This window comes from Ictalurus punctatus, chromosome 4 (assembly GCF_001660625.3).
Source record: "Ictalurus punctatus breed USDA103 chromosome 4, Coco_2.0, whole genome shotgun sequence".
In the NCBI taxonomy this organism is placed as follows: Eukaryota; Metazoa; Chordata; class Actinopteri; order Siluriformes; family Ictaluridae; genus Ictalurus; species Ictalurus punctatus.
Window position 1 is genome coordinate 7,155,001 of NC_071284.1, and position 22,142 is coordinate 7,177,142.

General features: G+C 38.7%; 1 protein-coding gene across 6 annotated transcripts in view; it reads left to right on the forward strand.

Moving 5' to 3' along the window:
• The window catches only part of large2 (LARGE xylosyl- and glucuronyltransferase 2), a 135,236-nt gene extending 122,873 nt beyond the window's left edge, over window positions 1–12,363 (forward strand). For all 6 annotated transcript variants that reach the window (XM_047152706.2, XM_047152705.2, XM_047152704.2 and 3 more), the window contains 11 exons: window positions 452–575; window positions 3,092–3,263; window positions 5,861–5,965; window positions 6,069–6,181; window positions 6,278–6,403; window positions 7,929–8,084; window positions 8,902–9,065; window positions 9,289–9,567; window positions 9,745–9,891; window positions 10,429–10,624; window positions 10,729–12,363. In XM_047152706.2, the coding sequence (XP_047008662.2) occupies window positions 452–575; window positions 3,092–3,263; window positions 5,861–5,965; window positions 6,069–6,181; window positions 6,278–6,403; window positions 7,929–8,084; window positions 8,902–9,065; window positions 9,289–9,567; window positions 9,745–9,891; window positions 10,429–10,624; window positions 10,729–10,926 (1,780 nt within the window). In that variant the 3' untranslated portion in view covers window positions 10,927–12,363. The remainder of the gene's footprint in view (window positions 1–451; window positions 576–3,091; window positions 3,264–5,860; window positions 5,966–6,068; window positions 6,182–6,277; window positions 6,404–7,928; window positions 8,085–8,901; window positions 9,066–9,288; window positions 9,568–9,744; window positions 9,892–10,428; window positions 10,625–10,728) is intronic.
• The last annotated feature ends 9,779 nt before the right edge of the window (window positions 12,364–22,142 follow it).

Here is a 22,142-nt window from a genome sequence, read left to right on the forward strand (position 1 = left end):
CGCTTCCCCAAACTTGCTTCCACAAAGTTGGAAGCACACAATTGTATAGGATGTCTTTGTATGCTGTAGAATTACAGTTTCCCTTCACTGGAACCCAGTGAAAACATTTGGGATGAATTGAAATGCTATCAGTGCCTGACTTCACTAATGCTCTTGTGGTTGAAAGGGCAAATCCCCTCAGATATGTTCCAAAATCTTGTGGAAAGCCTTCCCAGAGTGGTTGAGTGGTGGTTATTATAACAACAAAGAAGGACTAAATCTGCAATAGGGTTTTCAAAAAGCACGTATAGGTGTAAAGGTCAGGTATCCACAAACCTTTGGCCATATAGTGTATATACAGTACAGTATACAGTCATATTCTAATTGCTTAAACGATCCTCTGACACTGATTCTTATGCTGGTACCAACTGTATATACTTCATTTTTATCACATTTATGACTCTCATTCCAGGAGAAATCCTTTGCATTTTCACTTCATAACTGACACAGTGGCCAATCAGATCCTCAGCACATTGTTCCAGTCGTGGATGGTACCATCAGTGCAAGTCAGCTTCTATGACGCTGATGAACTGAAGGTAAAACCTCCAAAAGTCTCATCATGTCCTCTGTTCAAAACTTCACTATTTGATCTCAAAACCAAAAAGCAGGCCTCAGGAGAACAGTTAGTCCATAATCCATTCAGTATGACTGCTACCTACCAGTGGATTGACCTATGGTATCTCTTTACATTACATAGCAATACAATAATAAAATATATTTTCAATTGTATAATATATCATGCATTCATTTCATCTATATTCATAATTCCTGTGAGAGGGCATTGTGCTGTTACAAAGGTCACTGAAGCTGTGGCTTTAATTCAGTATATTAAATATACATCAGATTAAATCTGTTCTTATATTTTTCAAACTAACACATTTTTCTCATTAAAACCTTTGATGCAAATAGGACTTTTAATAATTGAAATGTGTTTTCAGAGCAGAACTCATATTGTGCGGTTTAGTTAAAAGGGGGGGGATCAATAACCAAAACTAGTTGATGTTACACTAACATTATAACGTTATAACTTTACAGTGTACATACAGAAAGCCAGTAAGGCCATGCAGCATCTGTCGTATTATGTGTGACTTCTTAACATGGAGTTCAAAATTAGCCTGTATACCTGGAAATGTGATTGTTTTAATGACAAAAAATGGCACCATTCTTCCCCTCTGTTCAGCAACTAGCAATGGATGCCCCATTAAACCAAGGCATCTTATTAGATTTTATAGCAATGCAATTAGTGTTTATTTTAAAATATCCAATATATCTTCAGTTAGTGGCAATATAAGTAATGATGGATATCGAGGCTCAAAAGCCCCTCCCATGCTTGGGCTTGCTCCTGATGGCAGGTGGAAGCATTAGTAATAGATGGACGAAGAGTGATATTTTTATTTCCTATTCATAGAGACCAGTCATTTTATTATTTTTTTTTACATGTATTTTACCTTAGGTCAAGATGAAATCTAATGGGTTCCTTGGGAACCGATTGCTCTGGCATATCACCCTTCATAATTACATTGTCCCAGCTCATCTGAAACTTAGCATTGCCACCTCAGAGCATGGGTTTCTTACAGGTTCTGCCTGGATTAGCTACACTAAATTGGTCTTTGGTCTGAATGAGTGTATAAATGTGTGTGTGTTGAGTTGTGATGAACTGGCGTCACATCTGGGGTGAATTATCCCGCTTTGTGCCCGGTGTCACCAGGATAGGTTCTGAATCCAGACCAGGAAAATGCAGTTACTGAAAGTGAGTGAGTTAGTTATCACATATGTGGACTGTGTAGATGTTACATCTAGATGTAGCTGTAAACAGGGGACGTCCCGCGGCCATCGAACATACGTTTAGGTCCGGTTTATAACGTTCACTGGCGGTCGTTCCAAGGACGTTAGAGTCATAACGTAAAGCATAACATTACTGAATGCGTTAATTTCAGCGAAAGTCCCCTAAGCTTCCCGAATGACCCTACACATGGACATTCGGGGGACGTTCATAGAGGCCATTTAGGGGACATCCTGGGGACCTTTTTTTGTCAGCTGGGTAGGTATTTAGTATTTTGGCTAGATGGAGCACTGAGAGGGTGCTGCTGAAGGTGGGGCTGTTGCTGAAGTATACTTGAAGTTTGTTACAACACAAGTATCATGCATAGTTTATACGCCATCATTTTAAGTCAGGAGGCACAAAGCTAGTAACGCTTGCTGCTTTTGTAAGTGGAAGCCATCAGGTTGTGCACACTGCAGCATCCTGACGCTAGCGCTCTCTCTGGGAGGCCTTCTGTTCTCAGCATGGAAACTCTGCAGAGACTACGGAGTGAAGGATTTTTCATTTTTTGTTCACATATTTAAAGTGATTATGTGGCTCCTTTTTTAACGAAAAAACCATGTGCTACTGCAGTGACTTTTGAATAATTCACTATGCATTTGTAAGTTGTTTTGTTGGGTCGCTCGGCATGGTGGCATCTGTGTGCTGACATTCAAAGAGCATTTTATTTTCACATAGTGCACAGTTTAACAATCGCAAATGCATATTCATCAAATCTCTACACATATTCATCACATACACATTCTCCAAGGGTGTGTGTCTGTTTGTGTTTTCATTCTCTCTCTCTCGCTCTCTCTCTCTCTCTGTCTCTCTCTCTCTCTCTCTGTCTCTCTCTCTCTCTCTCTCTCTCTCTCACACTCTGTGCTTTTACCTCTGATTGTGCTGTTGTTTGGCTCCAAGCCTTTGTAATCATTACATGCATCTAAAAACACAGGAACTCTGCACTCTCGAGTGGATGCCATCTCTGCAATTCAGTCTTTTATCTCTTGTCCACCAGATCATTTTGCCGAGCTTCTCATCAATAAATATGTATGCAGTGAGATGAAAGAGACATTACAGACAACACTCTTGTGTGAGGTCCCTTCTATGAGTAGTGATGCTATTACAAGAGTACAAACCCAAAGGAAAGAGACCAAACAGTTCCGAGGTTATACTGGTGACATCCTAAATGCTACCATCTTTCTCTTTCCCTCTCTCTTTCCCTCTCTCTCTCTATCTCTCATTATTTAGCCGGAGGTTTCATGGATACCCAACAAACACTATTCAGGAATTTATGGCCTGATGAAACTCACGCTCACCAAAGCCCTGCCCTCAGACCTCTCAAAAGTCATTGTGCTCGATACGGACATCACTTTTGCCACTGATATTGCTGAGCTATGGGCCATCTTCAAAAAGTTCACAGGTAATTACTATAATTATTCTAATGACATTTAGCATCTTGAACAGGTTGCCAAACATCCAGGACCAAAGACTAAAAACCACAGTGCACATATAGTGACATAGCTGTTAAGATTTCGCTGATACCGGCCTCAGAATGAAATGAATGCTGATATAAGCAGAGTATATATACAGAAAAGGAGGAAGAGTTAGATCATTGCTTGACTTAACTAGGAACAGAGAGTGTATTGTGTCAGAACAGGGACAGGGACTTCTGTGTACTCAGATAAGAAGATGTACAGGCTATCATAAAGAGAACAGAGAGAACAGGCAGAGGGCATGCCTAAGTGATGTGGAACTTATCAATAGCTTATATTAGAGGTATTAGAGGTGATTCAATGAAATCATTTTTATACCTGAAATTTTCTCCCAGTTCTAAACGCTGTTTTTAAACAATTAAAAGCACATTTATAGTCTAATTCAAATTTCAGTTCAAATTAACATTATTTATACTTTTTTTTTTTAAGTTGTGGAGTCTAGATTAGGAAAAGAACAACTTCATACTGTTCACAGTAGTTGGTTAGGATCTCAGCTATCACCATGTCATTCAAAATGAATACAATCTTGGACCCGCTGCCGGTATATAACGTACCTCTGGGGAACTCAAGAGCCACAACATTGTTATTGTTAAACTGTTAAATGCCATATTTTCCAGCATTTTCCATTGCTAGTTCTCTTTTATTCTGTTCTTCCACTCAAGTCTATTTCAGTTTCACGATACGAAGATACCAGTAGCACGTTCTTAAGATTAAGAATTGCATGCTCTAAAGATTTTCGAATACTTAAAATGTGTCAGTGCTGGAACATTTAGCAGTGGTGAAAAGACAGTAGCTGAAAACATCGATCGAGCCATTTCATGCATGAATTATGAAATCCTGATCAAGGATTTTTTTTTTTCCTCTCTGTGTGTTTTTACTCTTCCTTAGGCATAAAAAAAAATCATTTGAATTTCATTTTACTTTTACATACCTTTTTTCAAAGAGTTACTGAAGTGTCCACTCCAGTGGACTGCATGCGTTCAAATGAAGAATTAGTGTCCACTCTAGTGGCTGTTATGCAGTTATTCTATTGAAATCCTTAGCTAGAAAATGGCTTTTGTATAGCTGTCAACTGTAGTGAACTCTAGGCATGAAAGGGTTAAAGAGAGCTGTTGATAAAACAAAATGCATTTGATCTAAAGATTGTTGCGTAAGAGATCTAGGGCTCCATTTTTGTGCACATATGTCTAGTTTGGATAGACCTAAGCGAGTTGCTTCCTGTTTTGTGCCGTTGCTACTTTTGTGTTCAGAAATAAATGTGTCTGTGTTGATGTGACGTGACATTCGGTATTTTCAAGCCCACTTTGGTCAAAAATTGTGTTATTGCCTATTGAGACCCTATTTTCCTGACTTCAAGCAAAGCCTGTTCCATTTCTTCCTCCCTGGCTTCGTGGATTTTCACTATTTTGGCGTAAATACGCTACTTCATCCAGCAACTGACTGATTTTGTCTGTAACAAAAAATAACTCAATTGTTGTGGCTACTAACTGTGAATCAGACAGATTATGTCATTAAAGACCAAACGTCATATACAAACAATAGCAAGTTTAACAAAATCAATGAAATATCAAAACTGCAGCATTTATAGTCATGCTATGACCTAGATCTATATGATCATTATTTCTAACACCAAAATATCAATCTATAAGTAAAGTCTAATCATATGTCATTACTGTCCTAGCCCAATGGCAGATCTGTTTGACATGATTTAGATCAATATGTTGTTGGTATAAATAAACCAATGAAGTACAAAGCTGTTATTTTGAATCAGATTTCTGTCTAACATAAGCTCATATTTAGATTTTTTTTTTTTTCTGTATGATTCCACCTTGCACAATTCCACAATTGGGGTGCTATTTAGCCCTTGTATAAATTCAACTTGTTTATTTATTTATTTGTGTCATTTGAATTTGAATTGGATAATTTTCAACCTTGAATCTAGAAAACATGCATTTAACCGAATGAGTAAAAGGCTTGAGGGTTTTTCTTTTTTTTGTTAAGCAAATACGTTTTGTCACTGAAAATAAAAAGTGTATTTTTTAAAAAAAAAAACACCATTAGAGAGCATACATTTCTTCTTCTCGTGATCTGCAAGAAACTTCCTGTTGATCACATGACTTATATGGGTGAATATATTACGGTAACATGATTGTGTGAATGTACATTTTTCAAAGCCTATAATGGATGACTCATGGAAAAGGATGTTTCAGATATGAGTTGTTAAATGGATGTACACATGAATGCAAATATAAGAATTTTTGAGTACTTTAATGATTATATTTGAAGGTAAAATGAGAAAAGACTGAGACAGGTTAAAAGACTCTTTCGAAATGCTATAAAGAAGTTTTGATGTTTGAGGTCATGCGCATAGGTTGTTGTGATGGACACTTTACGTATGTTTAAAAGGTCTTACTTTACATACATATGTGTAAATGTAATATCAGTGGGATACAAATTTCTCCCCAATCGTGAAAACATGCTATTTATAGGGTGGATGGATGACCTGCAGTATTTCTCATTGCAGCAAAGCAGGTGATTGGACTCGTAGAGAACCAGAGTGACTGGTACTTGGGGAACCTATGGAAGAACCACAAACCCTGGCCTGCTCTGGGACGTGGCTTCAACACAGGTAGAGAGAATGTGTGCACACACACCTGCCATAAGAAAGAAGACTGGGAAGGGAGCTATTTCTAATAATATTGCTACTAATTGGCTCTCCTTTAATGCTGCAGGGGTGATCCTGCTCTATCTGGAGCGATTACGGAAGCTTGGGTGGGAACAGATGTGGAGGTTAACAGCAGAGAGAGAATTAATGAGCATGCTTTCCACTTCCCTCGCTGATCAGGTCAGGGTGATATGACCAAGCTGTTACTCTGTTAATGGTAAACATGTTGTCGAACATTTCTAAAAAAAAAGTGTTGTACATTGTGTGTGTGTGCAGGATATTTTCAATGCAATCATAAAACAGAACCCGGTTCTTGTGCACCAGTTGCCTTGCTTCTGGAACGTACAGTTATCAGACCACACTCGCTCTGAGCAGTGCTACACAGAGGTGTCGGATCTTAAGGTAAGGAAGGATGTGTCATTTACAGTGTACAATGTACGGTATTTGGTATTCATTTGGTTTGACAACAGAGAGACTTTCACCTTAAATACAGCATATATAGGTCTGAAAACAACATGTTTTCCTGAATTGAAAATTCTTTCTCTTTTACATACATCTCAATCACTAGTAAAAGTTCTACCTCTAAATGTGGAAAAGGAGAAACTTACATTTAAAGACTTCATTCCGACTGCGGCAGCGAAGCATCACAGACATTTTGACAACCAATATCTGATTACAAACGGAACTGATTAGGCTTATGTCTGTTTTCATGCCTTTCACTGTGTGAGGGAAATCACACTTAACGAGCACGGCTGACTGTTTTTACCACCACATTTGTTCGACTTGCTTTCTTACCCAACATGATTATTGCAGGAAAATAGTCTCGGCAAGACGAGCAAGAAAATAAAAACATTTCGACATCGTTTTAGTGAAGTGAAATGTATTTATTGTTTCCTAAAATTGAGGTGTCACAGTATGTGACAGTATGAGAATCCCAAGACAAATTGCGCTTTCCATCAAGAATTTCATGTGTAGTGCACATCATGGACGTTCTTTTTGTTTGGCGTTTTCCCCTCCTGACAAAGGTGACAAAAAGAGAACAGACAGAATCCCCATTTCCAGCGCTTCGTCTGTCTCAGCTAATTTTCACAGTGAATAACATCCACAGATGAAGAGTCAGAAATGAAGCAATCACATCCAACTAGACGAAACTGCCCTTTTAATGAAGCCTATTTCTTGTATCACATATAGACTTCACGTTATTTTTAACAGCCGTGGTCCAGCTGTCTGTTCTGCTGTTGTACACGAATTGTACACTTGTTTTTTTTGTTGGTTTGTTGTATTAGAAGCGCATTCTGACAATCCTGTCACATTATACTTACTTTATGTGTTATTGCAGCATTTCATGTACTGTCAAAAGGCTTATCCTATGAAGCCGAACAGAAAAAGCTTGGTCCCTCTTTATCTTTGAGTAAGAGTCTCAAATGAATGTAATTGCACATAAACTATATGTGCAACTATAATATAACGACTGAGGATGTTGCCCTGTTAAAGGGGGATTACATGTGGAATAAATGTGTATCATTACATTTTAAAGCCTAATTTTGATATAATTTCTGTACCATGTAATTTGTGTTAATTAGATGAATTAACAACAGTCTGTGATTTGACAATTCCAACATTTGAAATACACAGGAACTGTTCGATTATAAGTGTGTATTCTGTAAAAAGTTCCATTTTGTATTCATGTTAGAAAATCTTGTGGACATACACCAGCTAAAACTGAAAGTGTGTACTTACATAAGATGCTGCTGTAATCCAGCTGTAACAGTGCAACGTCCAAATTAGTTACATTATAGTTGCGTCTGTACTAGTGTGTGTAACTGCAGTTATCTAATGTAAAGTTTTGTTGATATTTGCAAAGTGCATGTTTATGTGAAAACACAGCTGAAGTAAATGAATAAATGGATGTGACTTTGTTGAACAGGTGATTCACTGGAATTCTCCGAAAAAACTGCGTGTAAAAAACAAGCATGTGGAATTTTTCCGGAATCTTTACTTGACCTTTCTGGAGTACGATGGGAATCTTCTCCGGCGTGAACTCTTCGGGTGTCCGAGTCAGGCCACCACTGAGAGCACACGGGTGAGTCGATCCAAACCCACTCTCCAGTTTGTATAATCAGTAAGAAAGATGTCTGTCATTTATTATTGAGTTGTTAGTATAGTCATTAACCTGTTTCCCAAAACATAAATAACCCAAAAGGATATCGCCCTATAAGTAATGTCAATGAATTAAGGCATTCTATCAGGAATAAACAGCTCTAAATAAATAGCCTGCAATAGCTGCAATAAATAGGCAAAATATTATTGTACACATAATAATAATAATAATAATAATAATAATAATAATAATAATAATAATAATAATGCATTGAATAATTTTATTATGTTCAGAGGGGGTATTTAAAATTTATTTTAGAATTAAATCCCTGATTGCAAAAAATTGCGAACCCTTGCTTTAAATGACAGACATTGACTCAATTTCATATGCAAGGTCATTTGGTCAAAAAGACAGGAAGTGCAGGTTTCGGTAGCCTTGTTACCTGAATAAAAGTAGAATATTAAACATTGGAATGTTAACATCTTTAGGATTTTTTTTCTTTTCTTTTTGGAATACAAAAAAAAAATTAATTAAAAAGCATTTGACGATTTAAATTTATTATGACAGCCCTAGTAACTTTTCATAAGATGGCTCATGCAAATTTTTATAAATTTGCATTCATGAAATACTATGTTGGTTTAGTCATAATACAAAGTGAATAAGAGACGCTCATTATGCAGTGTAAGGAACTGTTAATATTTTAAGCCATCGGTTATCCTTTTAACCACATTCACTCACATTCATCACTGAGCTTACCTTAAACACCATGAAAAATTTTGTGTGAACTGCTGTCTTCCAGCTTCAGAAAGCACTAGAGGAGCTGGACGAGGATGACCAGTGTTACGATTTCCGGCGTGAGCGAATCATGGTGCACCGTGTACACCTGTATTTCCTGGAGTATGAATACACATCGACCGAGGATGATACGGACATCACTCTGGTGGCCCAGCTGTCAATGGACAGGTGAGAAAGGCGATGTCGCTTACTAAGCTCAGTGTTTATACTCTTACACATGAGTTGCTATGGTTTCATTAAAGCACATTTTCTAAGCCATTCTCAAAAGGGTTGTGATTGGATTTGGAGGTATAAAGAGCTGTTATTTTCTGGCTCCGCTTAAAAAGCAACTAATCCTGACAATCTGTCTGGCCTGGTGTATTCTATAGCTGTAATGTGTGTTTCTGTGCAGACTGCAGATGCTGGAGGCCATCTGTAAACACTGGGAGGGACCCATCAGTTTGGCACTCTATATGTCAGATGCCGAGGCTCAGCAGTTCTTGCGCTACGCTCAAGCCTCGGAGGTCCTCAAAAACCGCAAGAATGTGGGATACCACATTGTCTACAAGGAGGGCCAGTTCTACCCTGTTAACCTGGTTCGCAATGTGGCTCTCCGTAATGCCAAAACCCCTTATGTCTTTCTGACCGACATAGATTTCCTCCCTATGTATGGACTCTATGATTACCTCAGGTGAGTCAGTGAAGATTTCTTACAGTTAAAAAAAAAAAAGATAAAAGAGGGTTCCAAGGAACACTTTTTTCCCCCAAGTTCACAACTGAACTGAAATTGAAATGTTTCGTTGCTTTGCTTTAACATGCTAACATGACATCTTGCATTTCTGATTAGTCTGTCAATTGCCTCTTGTAGAAAATCCATCGTCCAGTTGGACATGGCCAACACCAAAAAGGCTCTGGTAGTGCCAGCCTTCGAGACTCTGAGATATCGCCTTTCCTTTCCAAAATCCAAAGCCGAACTTCTATCCATGCTAGACATGGGGACTCTCTACACCTTCAGGTATATTGACCCGCAGATAAATAAATAATTAGTACATAAGCCTATGTACTCTTATATACATATGTACATCCTGTATATGTACACCTCCTATTTGTATCTGTTTTTGTATCCATTTAGGACTTTTTATCTGTTTATTCTGAATAAAGTATTTGGATTTGGTTATATACAATATACGTCATTAAGTTCAAGCACATAAGGGTCCCTGGTTCGATCCTGAGCGCAGGTAACCGTCTGTATGGTAGTTTCTCTGCGTGTTTACATAGGTTTCCTCCTGGTTCTCCAGTTTCCACCCACTGTCCAAAAACATGCAGGTAGACAGATTGGCTATGCTAAATTGCCGTTAGGGATGTGTGTGTGTGTGTGTGTGTGTGTGTGTGTAAGGTGCCATACAATGGACGGACATCCAGGGTGAATTCTCACTCCACTGGTGCCCAGTGTTACCAGAATAGACTCCAGATTCACTTTGACCCTGACCAGAATAAAGCAGTCACTGAAGATGAATGAATGAATAATATTTGGTTATCTTCTGACTGGCAGGTACCATGTTTGGACCAAGGGTCATGCACCAACCAACTACGCCAAATGGAGGACTGCCACTACACCTTACAAAGTGGAGTGGGAGGCCGACTTTGAGCCCTACGTGGTGGTCAGGCGGGATTGCCCTGAGTATGACCAGAGATTTGTGGGCTTTGGCTGGAACAAAGTCTCCCACATCATGGAGCTTGATGCACTGGTAAGATATCTTTATAGATGCATTAACAGTTGAAGAGTCCACATGAAGTCTTGTCAACTTTTGGTTAACTCATTACTTACTGAGCACTCTTGATTCTCAAACAGGAGTATGACCTGATGGTGTTACCAAATGCCTTCATGATCCACATGCCCCATGCGCCCAGTTTTGACATTTCAAAGTTTCGCTCCAGTCCGAGTTACCGGTTCTGCTTGACGACACTGAAGGACGAGTTCCACCAAGATCTCTCCAGAAAGTATGGTGCTGCTGCTCTGAAGTACCTCACTGCTCAGAGGAACATTTGAATTCAGCCCTCAATGTATGTCCGTGCACACTGGGGACACCTCTAATCTGTTCCTGGAGGCCTACTGGCCGCATGCTGCTCTCAGACATGTTGATGTGTCCAATGTGTGTCAAGGTACTGAACTGTCCTTTCACATGTCTGCATTTCTATTCAATCTGCTGGATGCAGATCAGACTGACTGAAGCTTTAAATCTTGTTTTTGAATATAGTTGTCACATTCAAGACTCAAAACAGCGATGTTAGCACTATCCCAAGCTATGTCAAAATTGAGACTGAGTGAAAGCCAAAACTGATGACTAATACCTAACCAACTGCTGGTTAGCAGTGTTAATTGAAGTCTACTGTATGTGTATTCTTAAAGGTCTGGCAAGCTGCTTGCTTAAAAGCATAAGAGATCTTGATCAAGGGTTTTTTTTTGACAATCAGGGCTTTCTCTCGACTACATGTAAACAGCTTATTCTGGGAGTTAACCAGAGTTGGAGAAAAGACGTGAACTTTTTAAAGCCTCTTTTATTTAGGAAAGGGCATCACAACTGGAGGAACAGACAAAGCCTTATGAGTCCCTCACTATTTAAGATATTTATGCTTTTTGTTTCTTTTTAAATGATATGGCCAATGAACTATGGGTAATGATTTACAATATATGTTTTGATTCTAAGATTATGAGAACGAAAATGTCACATTATTTTTTCATTTCTACAAACGGAGTACCTTAGGTGACTGAGAGAGCAATGCTTGATGGAGATACATAACGTGTCTAGTGAGGATATTGGCTTATTTGCTTTCCATTCGGCATGACAGGTTGTCTGGACATGTGTGTTATTGCTGCATTGAGGACTGTCACTTAACTGTCACATGTTTTGGCATGCATATTCCATATCCAGCACTGTAGCACCTCATCAGCTTTTAGTTCAAACTCACTCTGACCACTATGCTTTTAACAAAGTGTTTAAATAAGAATATATACTATGAGTGATCCACACCAGGGACCATCAAATATCCCCTCAACTGTTCAGTTGAATTGTATTATTTATTAATGGTCATTGAGAAAATCCTGGAAAACTAGTGTACATGTCAAACTGTAATACAGTAAAAAAAAAATAAAAAATAGAGGAACAATGTGCACACAAAAATGATTATGGAAACCCTATGGAAGTGGTACTAACTAATTGGTGGGGAAAATGTGGGCAGTACATCACTGGCTCATTACAGTTCATCTATCTCACATCGTTCACCCGCCACTACTGCAAACACTGCAGTACACGTCTGCAGTACATGCCTGTGCCTTTGCTGTATTGTGAAACTGGATATTGATTGTACCACTGTACATGTCAGCGGGGCCTGTGAGAGGTACTCTATTTATTATTGACTTAAATCAATCATATTTTTCTATGTAGGGGTTAAGTGCTTTAAATAAATTTGCCCTTTTTCTAAGAGAGTTGGCTGAAATTGTCATTTTTCAAAGTGTGTGTATCAATACGTATGTTTATATGTAATGATTTTTCTCCTAGTGTGGGGGTGGCATGGCATGGTGGCTTAGTGGTTAGCACGCTTTCCTCATATCTTCAGGGTTGGGGGTTTGATTCCCACCTCTGCCCTGTGTGTGAGTGGAGCTTCCATGCCTCAAGGGTTTCCTCTGGGTACTCCGGTTTCCTCCCCTAGTCCAAAGACATGCACTGTAGGCTGAATGGCATTTCCAACTTGTCCATAGTGCATGAGTGTGTGCGCAATTGTGCCTTGTGATGGATTGGCACCCTGTCCAGGATGTCCTCTGCCTTGTGCCCTGGAATAGGCTCCAGGTTCCCCCATGACTCTGTATAGGTCAGGTGGTAGAGAAAATGGATGGATGGATTTTTCTTCTTAATGCAGATCAACTGACATGGTAAAAGCAGGCATAATTAGCACAATCCAAGCACAAACTGGGGAAAAAATTATGCAAAGAAGAGGTGCCAACATTTATGGTTTAGCAGTAACATTTATGATATTTGGCACCTTGCTATGACAATATATGCAACTATCAGACCAAACGGAAAAGCCAGCTTACGGAAGGGGAACGTACACAGAACATGAAGCCAATACTTTGACCTATGAATTCACACAAGCCTCATGAGCCATTAGAAACCAAGGAGGCATGGTGGTCACTTTGGAACATAAAAAAAATAGAGGCGGAAATGCTTATTATTAATTCATGTCACTATTTTCTTATTGTTGGTTGGTGCACATCTGGAAAAGATAGGCTGCACTGCACTCCACCAACAATTCTGTTTTTTTCTCTCTGCCTTCTAGAATTTCCTTGTTAGCAATCATGACACCACTGACAAGACTAGGGAGCTAGGAAAAAATGAACTATAGGAAACACAAGGCTCCGAAAGACAGACAGATTACAGTGCGCGCGCGCACACACACACACACACACACACACACACACACACACACACACACACACACACACAAAAGTGTCCTAATACAATGGATCCTGACTAATGGCTAGTAAGAGTAAAAAAGTTCAAGCAGAAAGAAAATCGGGTGCGTCTCCTCAATCGTATGCCCGTAAAGCCCACTCACTGGTTAAAGGTTATGGGTTACTGATCAGAAGGTTGGGGGTCCAAGCCCCAGCACCACTAAGCTGCTGCTGTTGCACCACTAACCCTGTCTGCTCCAGGAGTGCCGTATCATGGCTGAAACCCAACTTTCTAACAAGCTGGGATCTGTGAAAATTCACTGTACTGTACAAATAACGGCTTCTTCTTCTACATAGGCATAATTTTTTTAAGTGTACTCAAAAGAAAAAGACCCGAGGCTATTAATAATAAGCAGGTGCTTCCTACACAGTACAAAGTGTAGTATTAATTTTGACATAAGCCTGTTGTATAAATTCTATACCTCCTCCAATAAATGTTTTGATAATAATCACCTTTACAAAATTACGCGAAGTGAACTGTATGTTGTAAATCAAATTGTTGGCAGTGTGTGAAAGTTTTCATTGCTTAGTCTGTCTATTATTCAAATTGTGGGAGCTGTTTGTTCATAATTATCTTGGGTTTGCTTTTGGAAAAAAAAAAAGTTTAAGTGCACTTGGAATGGCTATTAATTTTTCCCCTTCAGAGTTTCCTGTGTGGAGGATGCAACCAGCCTTCAGAAGAAGGACAGCATAGTCATAATGACTTCAGGATGGACTGCACCTAATGGGTTTTCAATCTGACTCAGTACAGGAACTACATAAAACCTGCTTTGAGCTACTTCAGAAGAAGGATGGGTCTGGATTTTGAGATAAGCTTAAAAGAAAAAAGAAAAAGAAACAGAAAATAGATACAGAATGTCTGCCAAGTGTTTTTTTTTTTTCCTCAGTTAATCTCTCAAGGAAAAGTGCTGGTGAGTGCGACAGTAGACATCTGTAAAATCCTGATGTGATCACTGTCATAGCTCTAATGCTAATCAGCCTTTTCACATAGATAAGAGAAATGTCAGACAGCTCACAATCTCTGATTTCAAACAGACTCGAAAGATCCTTCTAATCAGAACTTCAGATTTCTGCTTCTTCTGCGTCATAGAGGAAGAAAAAGGCAGACACAAAGCAGTAAAACTAGACAAAGTGTAATTCTGTCTGCTGATTTTGACTGAGACAGGTTGGAACTGCATGTAAGTGCATAGAAGTTGCCTTGCCTCTGGTTTGTTATAGAGAAACAACCATCGGTTGGTTAGTGGATATACAAGAATGATAGTATACCGTGATATGACAATCTTAAATAGTTGTACGTCATTAAAATTCATTCATTCATCTTCAGTAAGGTCAGTAAGTTCTTTATCCTGGTCAGGATGGCAGTGGATCTGCAGGAACACTAAGAAGGAATCAGGAATGCACAATGGATGGGACACCAGTCCATCAAAGGTCACCTTGCACACACACATATTCAGAACTACAGGGAATTTCCCAATATGTTTATGTGAGCTGTAAGGAAACTGAAGAACCCAGAGAAAACCCATGTGGATATGAGGAGAACATCAAAAATATTGTGTGCTCAGGATTGAACAAAGGACCATGATGTTTTGAGGTGGCAACACTACACTCTTCACCCTAGATATCATATACTACTGTACAGCATACATCATAACATATCAAATACCATTACGATATTTAAAAATCAGGCTTGTCAAATTTGACAAACAATATTTCTATATTGTTTTCATAGGATACTAACAGCTGAGAGTGATCCTCTCAACACACCCATTTCCCAATTAAAAATATCCTAGCAGCTTCTTTAACCAAATAACTGAACCCATGCACTACCACTGCAGCACTTTATGGAATTTACAGACATCTTTCTTGAAAATGAGAAGCTGTAAACTGATACCTTGATGTAGCTACTGTAAAACCATTATATAAAGTTGCCACTGCAGTGTAACTGAAAACCTTCCCACAGACTCTCTTTAAGTGCTTTTGACATCGAAGTTACATCAAAACATCTTTACCATAATAATATATTTAAATCCTGGCTTTGAGAAACCTTTGTATATGAGACATAGAATTACTTTGAGAAATAATAGATCAATTTCTTCAAAAGGCAGAAATGAGCTTCAACAAATATAATACCTGCCTACTGGGTGTATTAATTGACACACACAATCACTGTTCCTGAAGTGACAGTATGCATGGTTAATGAATCTCTTTGCAAAGTCTTTCGCACGTGAAATATATTTAGCAGTTTTCGGTAGAAATGAGACAGTCTGGATAAACGTATTTTGCTTATGTGAAAGAAGCAACCCTCTGTAGCCCTTGCAGTTTATCAAGTTTGCTCATGCTCACAAATCTTCATGTAAGTCACAGCTTATCAATGAACTCACCAGAGTTTTTTCTAATACTCCTGTCAGTAAATATAAAAGAGTTTTTTAAAATACATTGTATTTGTAATACAACTGATTTCACTATTATTGTTTGGAATTATTTTATCGTTATACGACAGTGCTGTTAAAGTCTTGATTCTGACTGGTCAGAAAGTGTTTATATTCATATCACTTTCTAATACGCTTTTTCTAATCAGTTATCTTTCTACAGTAACAACTTACACAAGGATGCTCCACTTAAACAGATTAAAAAACATGAATAATTGTTCATATGGTGAAGTGGTCTGTATTGATGTGTTTATTTAGCATTTATGGAAGGAGTCTCCGCATCAGCACTGCTTTAGAGTAAAGCTATTTCTTAATGTTTTCTGACAATTGGTTGCATCACATGACCTCCTTATTGGTTATTTTCATATTACAGCACACACTGTTGTGATTTATTCCTTATATATTGCGTATAGCTAAAATGTGGTTGATTTCTTTGTGTCTGATGTCTTAATGCAAAGACTTAGTTTCATAAACAATGGAAATTTGTATAATATACACTGCTATGCTTTATACTGTAATATTGAGAATGTTTAGACAAGCAAGCCAGACAGTGGAGGCTGATGTAGACTTTCCAAATGCATTTGAGCTAAAGCCAATCACTTTGAGGACAAGCCTGGCTTGCGGAAGTCTGGGAGTGATGAGCTGCTCTCTTCCTGTACTGCTAATGCTAATGCATTGGTAATTGGTTGATATGGCTCTTTATAACATTATGATGCATGGAGCTCAGTTCATGTAAGGTAAAGGTCTCAGACAGCTTCCTCAGCAGTTTCTTTTTACATAAATATATGCCAGGACTAAAGAAGCAGACAAGCTACGTACAGCTCCAGATAAGCAGCTCCAGATCACCATTAGAGCTGGAGGCCACAGAACATGGAAAGTCTTTTTATTTTGTCTAATTCATTAACCAAATTCATTCTTGGTCAGTGTCTGTAGCTGAGGCTAGATTATAGGCAAACAATGCTGCCATGAACAAATCCATACTCTCATCCAAAACAGGCAGGCTAGAATCAGAACCAAAACAGCTGAGCATTATATTGAAACCTACTTTAGGACTATATTGAAATCTACAGTATTCAGGTGAATTTCCACTGATGCAGTCCAGAGTCTCGTGCAAATCTTTAGGGTATCAATGTGGGACCATCCACAATAGCAGAAGGCGAGGCACAGTTGAGCACGATATCTTTAGTAAAAGTGTTTGTTCCTCAAAGGGTCCTGGAACCTTGGTGGAAACTTGTAAAGTTACAAAAAGGACTCACGATAAAATGTTTTACCAGGACAGTAATGGTGGTTTTTGAGAGGAAAAAAAAAAAAAAACCCAGTAGGATGAATTTGGTAAGGTGTTTGCAATAACTGGAGAGGGATCAAGAAAATTGTAATGGAAATCCAACACACTGGAGTCTCTCACAGATCACTGCCCTACAGTCTTTTTGGTAGTCTCCTAACATGACTTTATTGTGAAGTACCGCAGGAAGCTTTGTTGTAGTTGTATATTGGGGTGTGTCTTTCAGGCAGGCAGTAAGGGAAGTGATGTTGCTCTGAGGTAAAAGAAGATATTAGTAGTGATCTCTAAGGTCAAAGGAGACTTGCAGAACTTGTACAGTGTGTGTGTGTGTGTGTGTGTGTGTGTGTGTGTGAGAGAGACACCAAGGCTGAGAAATTTCACCGTCCTATTTTCTTAACTCAGCATAATGTTACTACAAGTATGTAAATTAAGTGAGCCACACATCTTTCCCTTGATAAGCACTGAAGTGGGGTGCTAGTGACGTGTTAACTCTATCATTTGTTTTTAGCCTTGTCAGCCTGAAGTGTTCACAGAAACAATCATTTACCAGGAAGAAAATGATGTGTGCCATCCCAAAGGAACATTATAAAACAAAGATTTAATTAACTGCTTCACACGAAGGTCACACATACCGAAGCTGTCACTTTCTTTCATTATATTCATTAAAGATGTACAATTATATCTCATTTTCATGGTATCGCCCAAAGGGCACTGAACTACATTTCCCATCAGCCCCAGCATGTCACATGTCCTAAGCACTATCGCCTGTGTCTCGTCTCACCCTGATTTAGCACCCCTATATACAGTAAGTCTAGTTTGTAAGCACGTCATTGTCAAGCTTTGATTGTTTTCGTGTTCGTGTGTTGCTGTGTGTACCTTAGTCTCTATCAAAGTCTGTACATTTTGTTTCTTGTATCTCGAGTTCAGGTTTTTGGTTCTTGTTTGGAATGTTTTTGTTGTTTGCTTGCATCGTTCACTAACAAATCTGCACTTCCATCCACCACTCCCTACTCACCCTCGTTCCTGAACGACCCTGCCACTCGTCTTCTCTATCTCCCAAACAGGAAGTAAATATTTTTTTCTAAATTCAAAGAAAATGACCAAAGGAAGCAAAATATATCAAATATTCTAATGTATGGTTTAGCACGTTCGCCTCACACCTCCAGGGTCCGGGGTTCAAGTCCCACCGGGGCCATATGTGTGTGGAGTTTGCATGTTCTCCCCATGCTGCGGGGGTTTCCTCCGGGTACTCCGGTTTCCTCCCCCAATCCAAAGACATGCATGGTAGGCTGATTGGCTTGTCCAAAGTGTCCGTAGTGTATGAATGGGTGTGTGAGTGTGTATGTGATTGTACCCTGCGATGGACTGGCACCCTGTCTAGGGTGTACCCCACCTTTTTGTGCCTGATGCTCCCTGGGATAGGCTCCAGGTTCCCTGTGACCCTGAAAAGGAGTAAGCGGTAGAAGATGGATGGATGGATGATTCTAATGTGTGATTTAAACCTAAAACACGCCAAACATGGTTTACTATCATGATTGACTAAGATCTGGGTTACATTTCATTTTTGACCAAACAATTGATTGACTACACATAAACTGTGATACATGTATAGATCCTTATTTTCAATCTTTTCAGAAAGAATCTTTTCATCAGATCATCTAGCTATCAGTATCTATATCTGTTTAGTGCCTTAAATATTCGTATATCTGTATCTGTCAGCACTGTCAGCATAGTATTTGAATTCTGTCAATTCTTGATAGTTCCTCGACCTCATCATCTCATTTATTAGGACCTGCCATATTTTTCAGTGAATTTAGTAAAAGATAAACAAACTAGTAGCCATATATATATAAGCAAGACCCAGACCAGGCAGTTACTAAGGCTCTTTGTCTTTTTTTTTCTTGCTTACTTGCACTTGTATAAAATGAAAAACCTTCCCTGGGATCCTAGTCCCAATTTACACCTCTAATCTCAATAAACCCAATGTCCTGTAAACTTTTCTGCCAAGTGTCATGTAATATCGGAGAAGGACTAGAGTCACTGTACCCAGTCACATGTCTTATTTCACCTGTTTGACGTTTTGGCTCATTAGAGCGGGTGTATACATAGTCACGTTCGGCACTGTATCTTGCTTTGTATGTTCTGTCCCCATGTATCACATTATGCTCGTCCTTGTTTCATGTAAGTCTTGTGTTGTGTTTTGCTTGACACGTTGTTAAACATTTCGGTTTTACTCTTCATTTGCATCTTCCTCTGAATCCTTAACGTGACGACAAGCTTTCAGGAAGAAAAAAAACTAAGCAAAACAAAAAAGGAACAGTGAGCTTCCTATTCTTATCTGTATTTGTATCTGTTTAGAAAACATTATCAGTTCACTCTGAATAATGCATTCATATTCTGTTACATCTTTAACATACAGATGAATTAATTTATGAACTACGAAAAATTACTATTACAACAGGTTTCTGAGTGATGAAGCTTCAGAGAGTGAGGAACAGTATTAAGCTGCTGCTGGATCCAGCTGCCCGTCGCGTGAAACTGGTTGATGTGTGAGATGAGATCATTACTATAATTAAAACCTCCACTGTGTTTATCAAATAGTTTATTTGATTTGACAGTGTGAGATGAAACATTATGGGAGAATTGGCACGGCAGCCTTTTGATCTGGCTAAATTTCGGGTCCTACTAGACACAGATAAATGCTCTGTGCTAATTTTATTTGCCTGGATGTCAGATAACAGTCAGACATGTTTAGGAATCTTCACACACGTCAAGCTTGCCTAAAGATTATTCACAGAACACCTGTGGAATTAATTTACCAGCGACACACTTCAAAAAACTACTTGTAAAATCATGTTTCTTTTTAGTGTCTGGTTATTGAATGGATCCATGTTTTGAATTTTGAGTTCTATCTACTACAAAAAAAAAAAAGGGACAATCTCAATAATGGGCATCTGTATCTATGCCAAAGACAGCATAGCTCCGTTGGCACTGATGTTTGAAATAAATGATGTGAGGTTGACATTGGGATTGACATTGATGCAGATATATTGTTGATTATAGTAGAACTAGAAAGCATTACTGAATAAAAAAAAACAAACTAGTGGATTTGAAAGCTTGCTTTTGGCTCTTGATGGATTTTGTCTTTTGAGTTTTGCAAAAACTTGGCTGAACAAGCATGCACAAAAATGTACTTTCGGAATTTGGGATCATGTCAGGAGAATATGTTTGTCTTGTCATCTGTGATTAATGACCCTTGTAATGACCCTTTGTATTGTTCTCCTTGTCACTCCATTACAACTTAGACTTCTCTGAACTGGGAAAAAAAAAAAAAAAGCTCACTGAATTTAATTCGTAGCATGGGTTCCACGTGACGTGAGAAAGTGGTCAGAAGTCAATCATTTTTGTGAAGAAGCAGTGTAACAAAAGGCTGAGTAAAGTGGATTGGCTGGATCCTGCAGTTGTTAACTTTATGGAAATGAGACACGAAACAATGTGTCCATTACCAGTAGATGTAGAAGCCACAGGATGGCCCTTTTAAAACCCATTGTGAAGCATTATAAATCATTTTGTATTGTTCAAATCATTAACATAACTCCATTTCATTGCTAGTTGGCTCTTGATGGATTTTGTCTTCTGACATTTGCAAAGACTTGGATGAACAAGCATGCGTGAAAATGTATTTGGGATCATATCAGGAGAATATGTAATGACCCTCTGCATTGTCTTCCTTGTCACACCATTGCAACGTAGACTTCTCTGCACTGAAAAAAAGTTCACTAAATTTACTTAATTCACATTTGTACATGGGTTCCACATGACTGAACTGAGTTACAGTGCTGTGGAAAAGTATTTGCTTTCTTCTGTTTTTGTGTATATTTCATACTCAATTGTTTACAAAATTAAAACTAACTCTAAGATAAAACAAAGGCAACCTGAGTAAACTCAAAATACAGTTTTTAAATGATAATGATATTTACTGAAGCAAAAAAGTTATCCAGTACTAACTGGGCCTGTGTGAAAATGTATTTGTACCCGTAGTTACCACAGTAATTCCCCAAATCTATGAAAATGCATTCATAATGGGGTTCAGCTGGACTAGACGCAACCAGGGCTAATTACTGCAGACCCTTTTCAATTAAATCAACACTTATATAGAACTTTTATAACAGCATGAAGTTGGTTAAAAGGTCTTACCCACTAACACACTATGCCAAAGTTGAAAGAAATTCCAGAAATAATGAGGAAGAAGGTGATTGAAATGCATCAGTCTGGGAAGAGTTACAAAGCTATTTCAAAGGCTCTGAGACTCCAAAGAATCACAGTGAGAGCCATTATCACCAAATGGAAAATCTTCAGTAGTGAACCTTTCCAGAAGTGGCTGACCTTACAAAATTCCTCAGAGAGCACAGCAACGATTCATCCAGGAAATCACAAAAGAGCCAAAGACAACATCAAAGGAACTACAGGCCTCTCTTACATCAATAAAGGTCACTGTTCATGACTCCACTCCACACTGGGTAAAAATGGCAACCATGGAAGAGTAGCGAGGAAAAAACCACTGCTAACCCAAAAGAACATTAAAGCTCGTCTGAATTTTGCCAAAACACACCTTGATGATCCTCAAACCTTTTGGGGCAATGTTCTGTGGACTGATGAGTCGAAAGTGGAACTGTTTGGAAGACAGGGGTTCTGTTACATCTGGTATAAACCAAACACAGAATTCCACAAAAGGAACACCATACCTACGGTCAAGCATGGTGGTGGAAGTGTGACAGTGTGGGGATGCTTTGCTGCTTCAGGGCCTGGGCAACTTGCAGTAATTGAGGGAAACATGAATTCTCTCTACCAGAAAATCCTAAAGGAGAATGTCCGTTCTTCAGTCCGTAAGTTGGCTCTGCAGCAAGACAATGATCGAAAGCATAGGAGTAAATCCACCTCTGAATGGCTGAAAGGAAGCTAAATTAAAGTTTTGGAGTGGTCTAGTCGAAGTCCTGACTTGAACCAATTGAGATGCAATGGCAGGACCTTAAACAGGCAGTTCA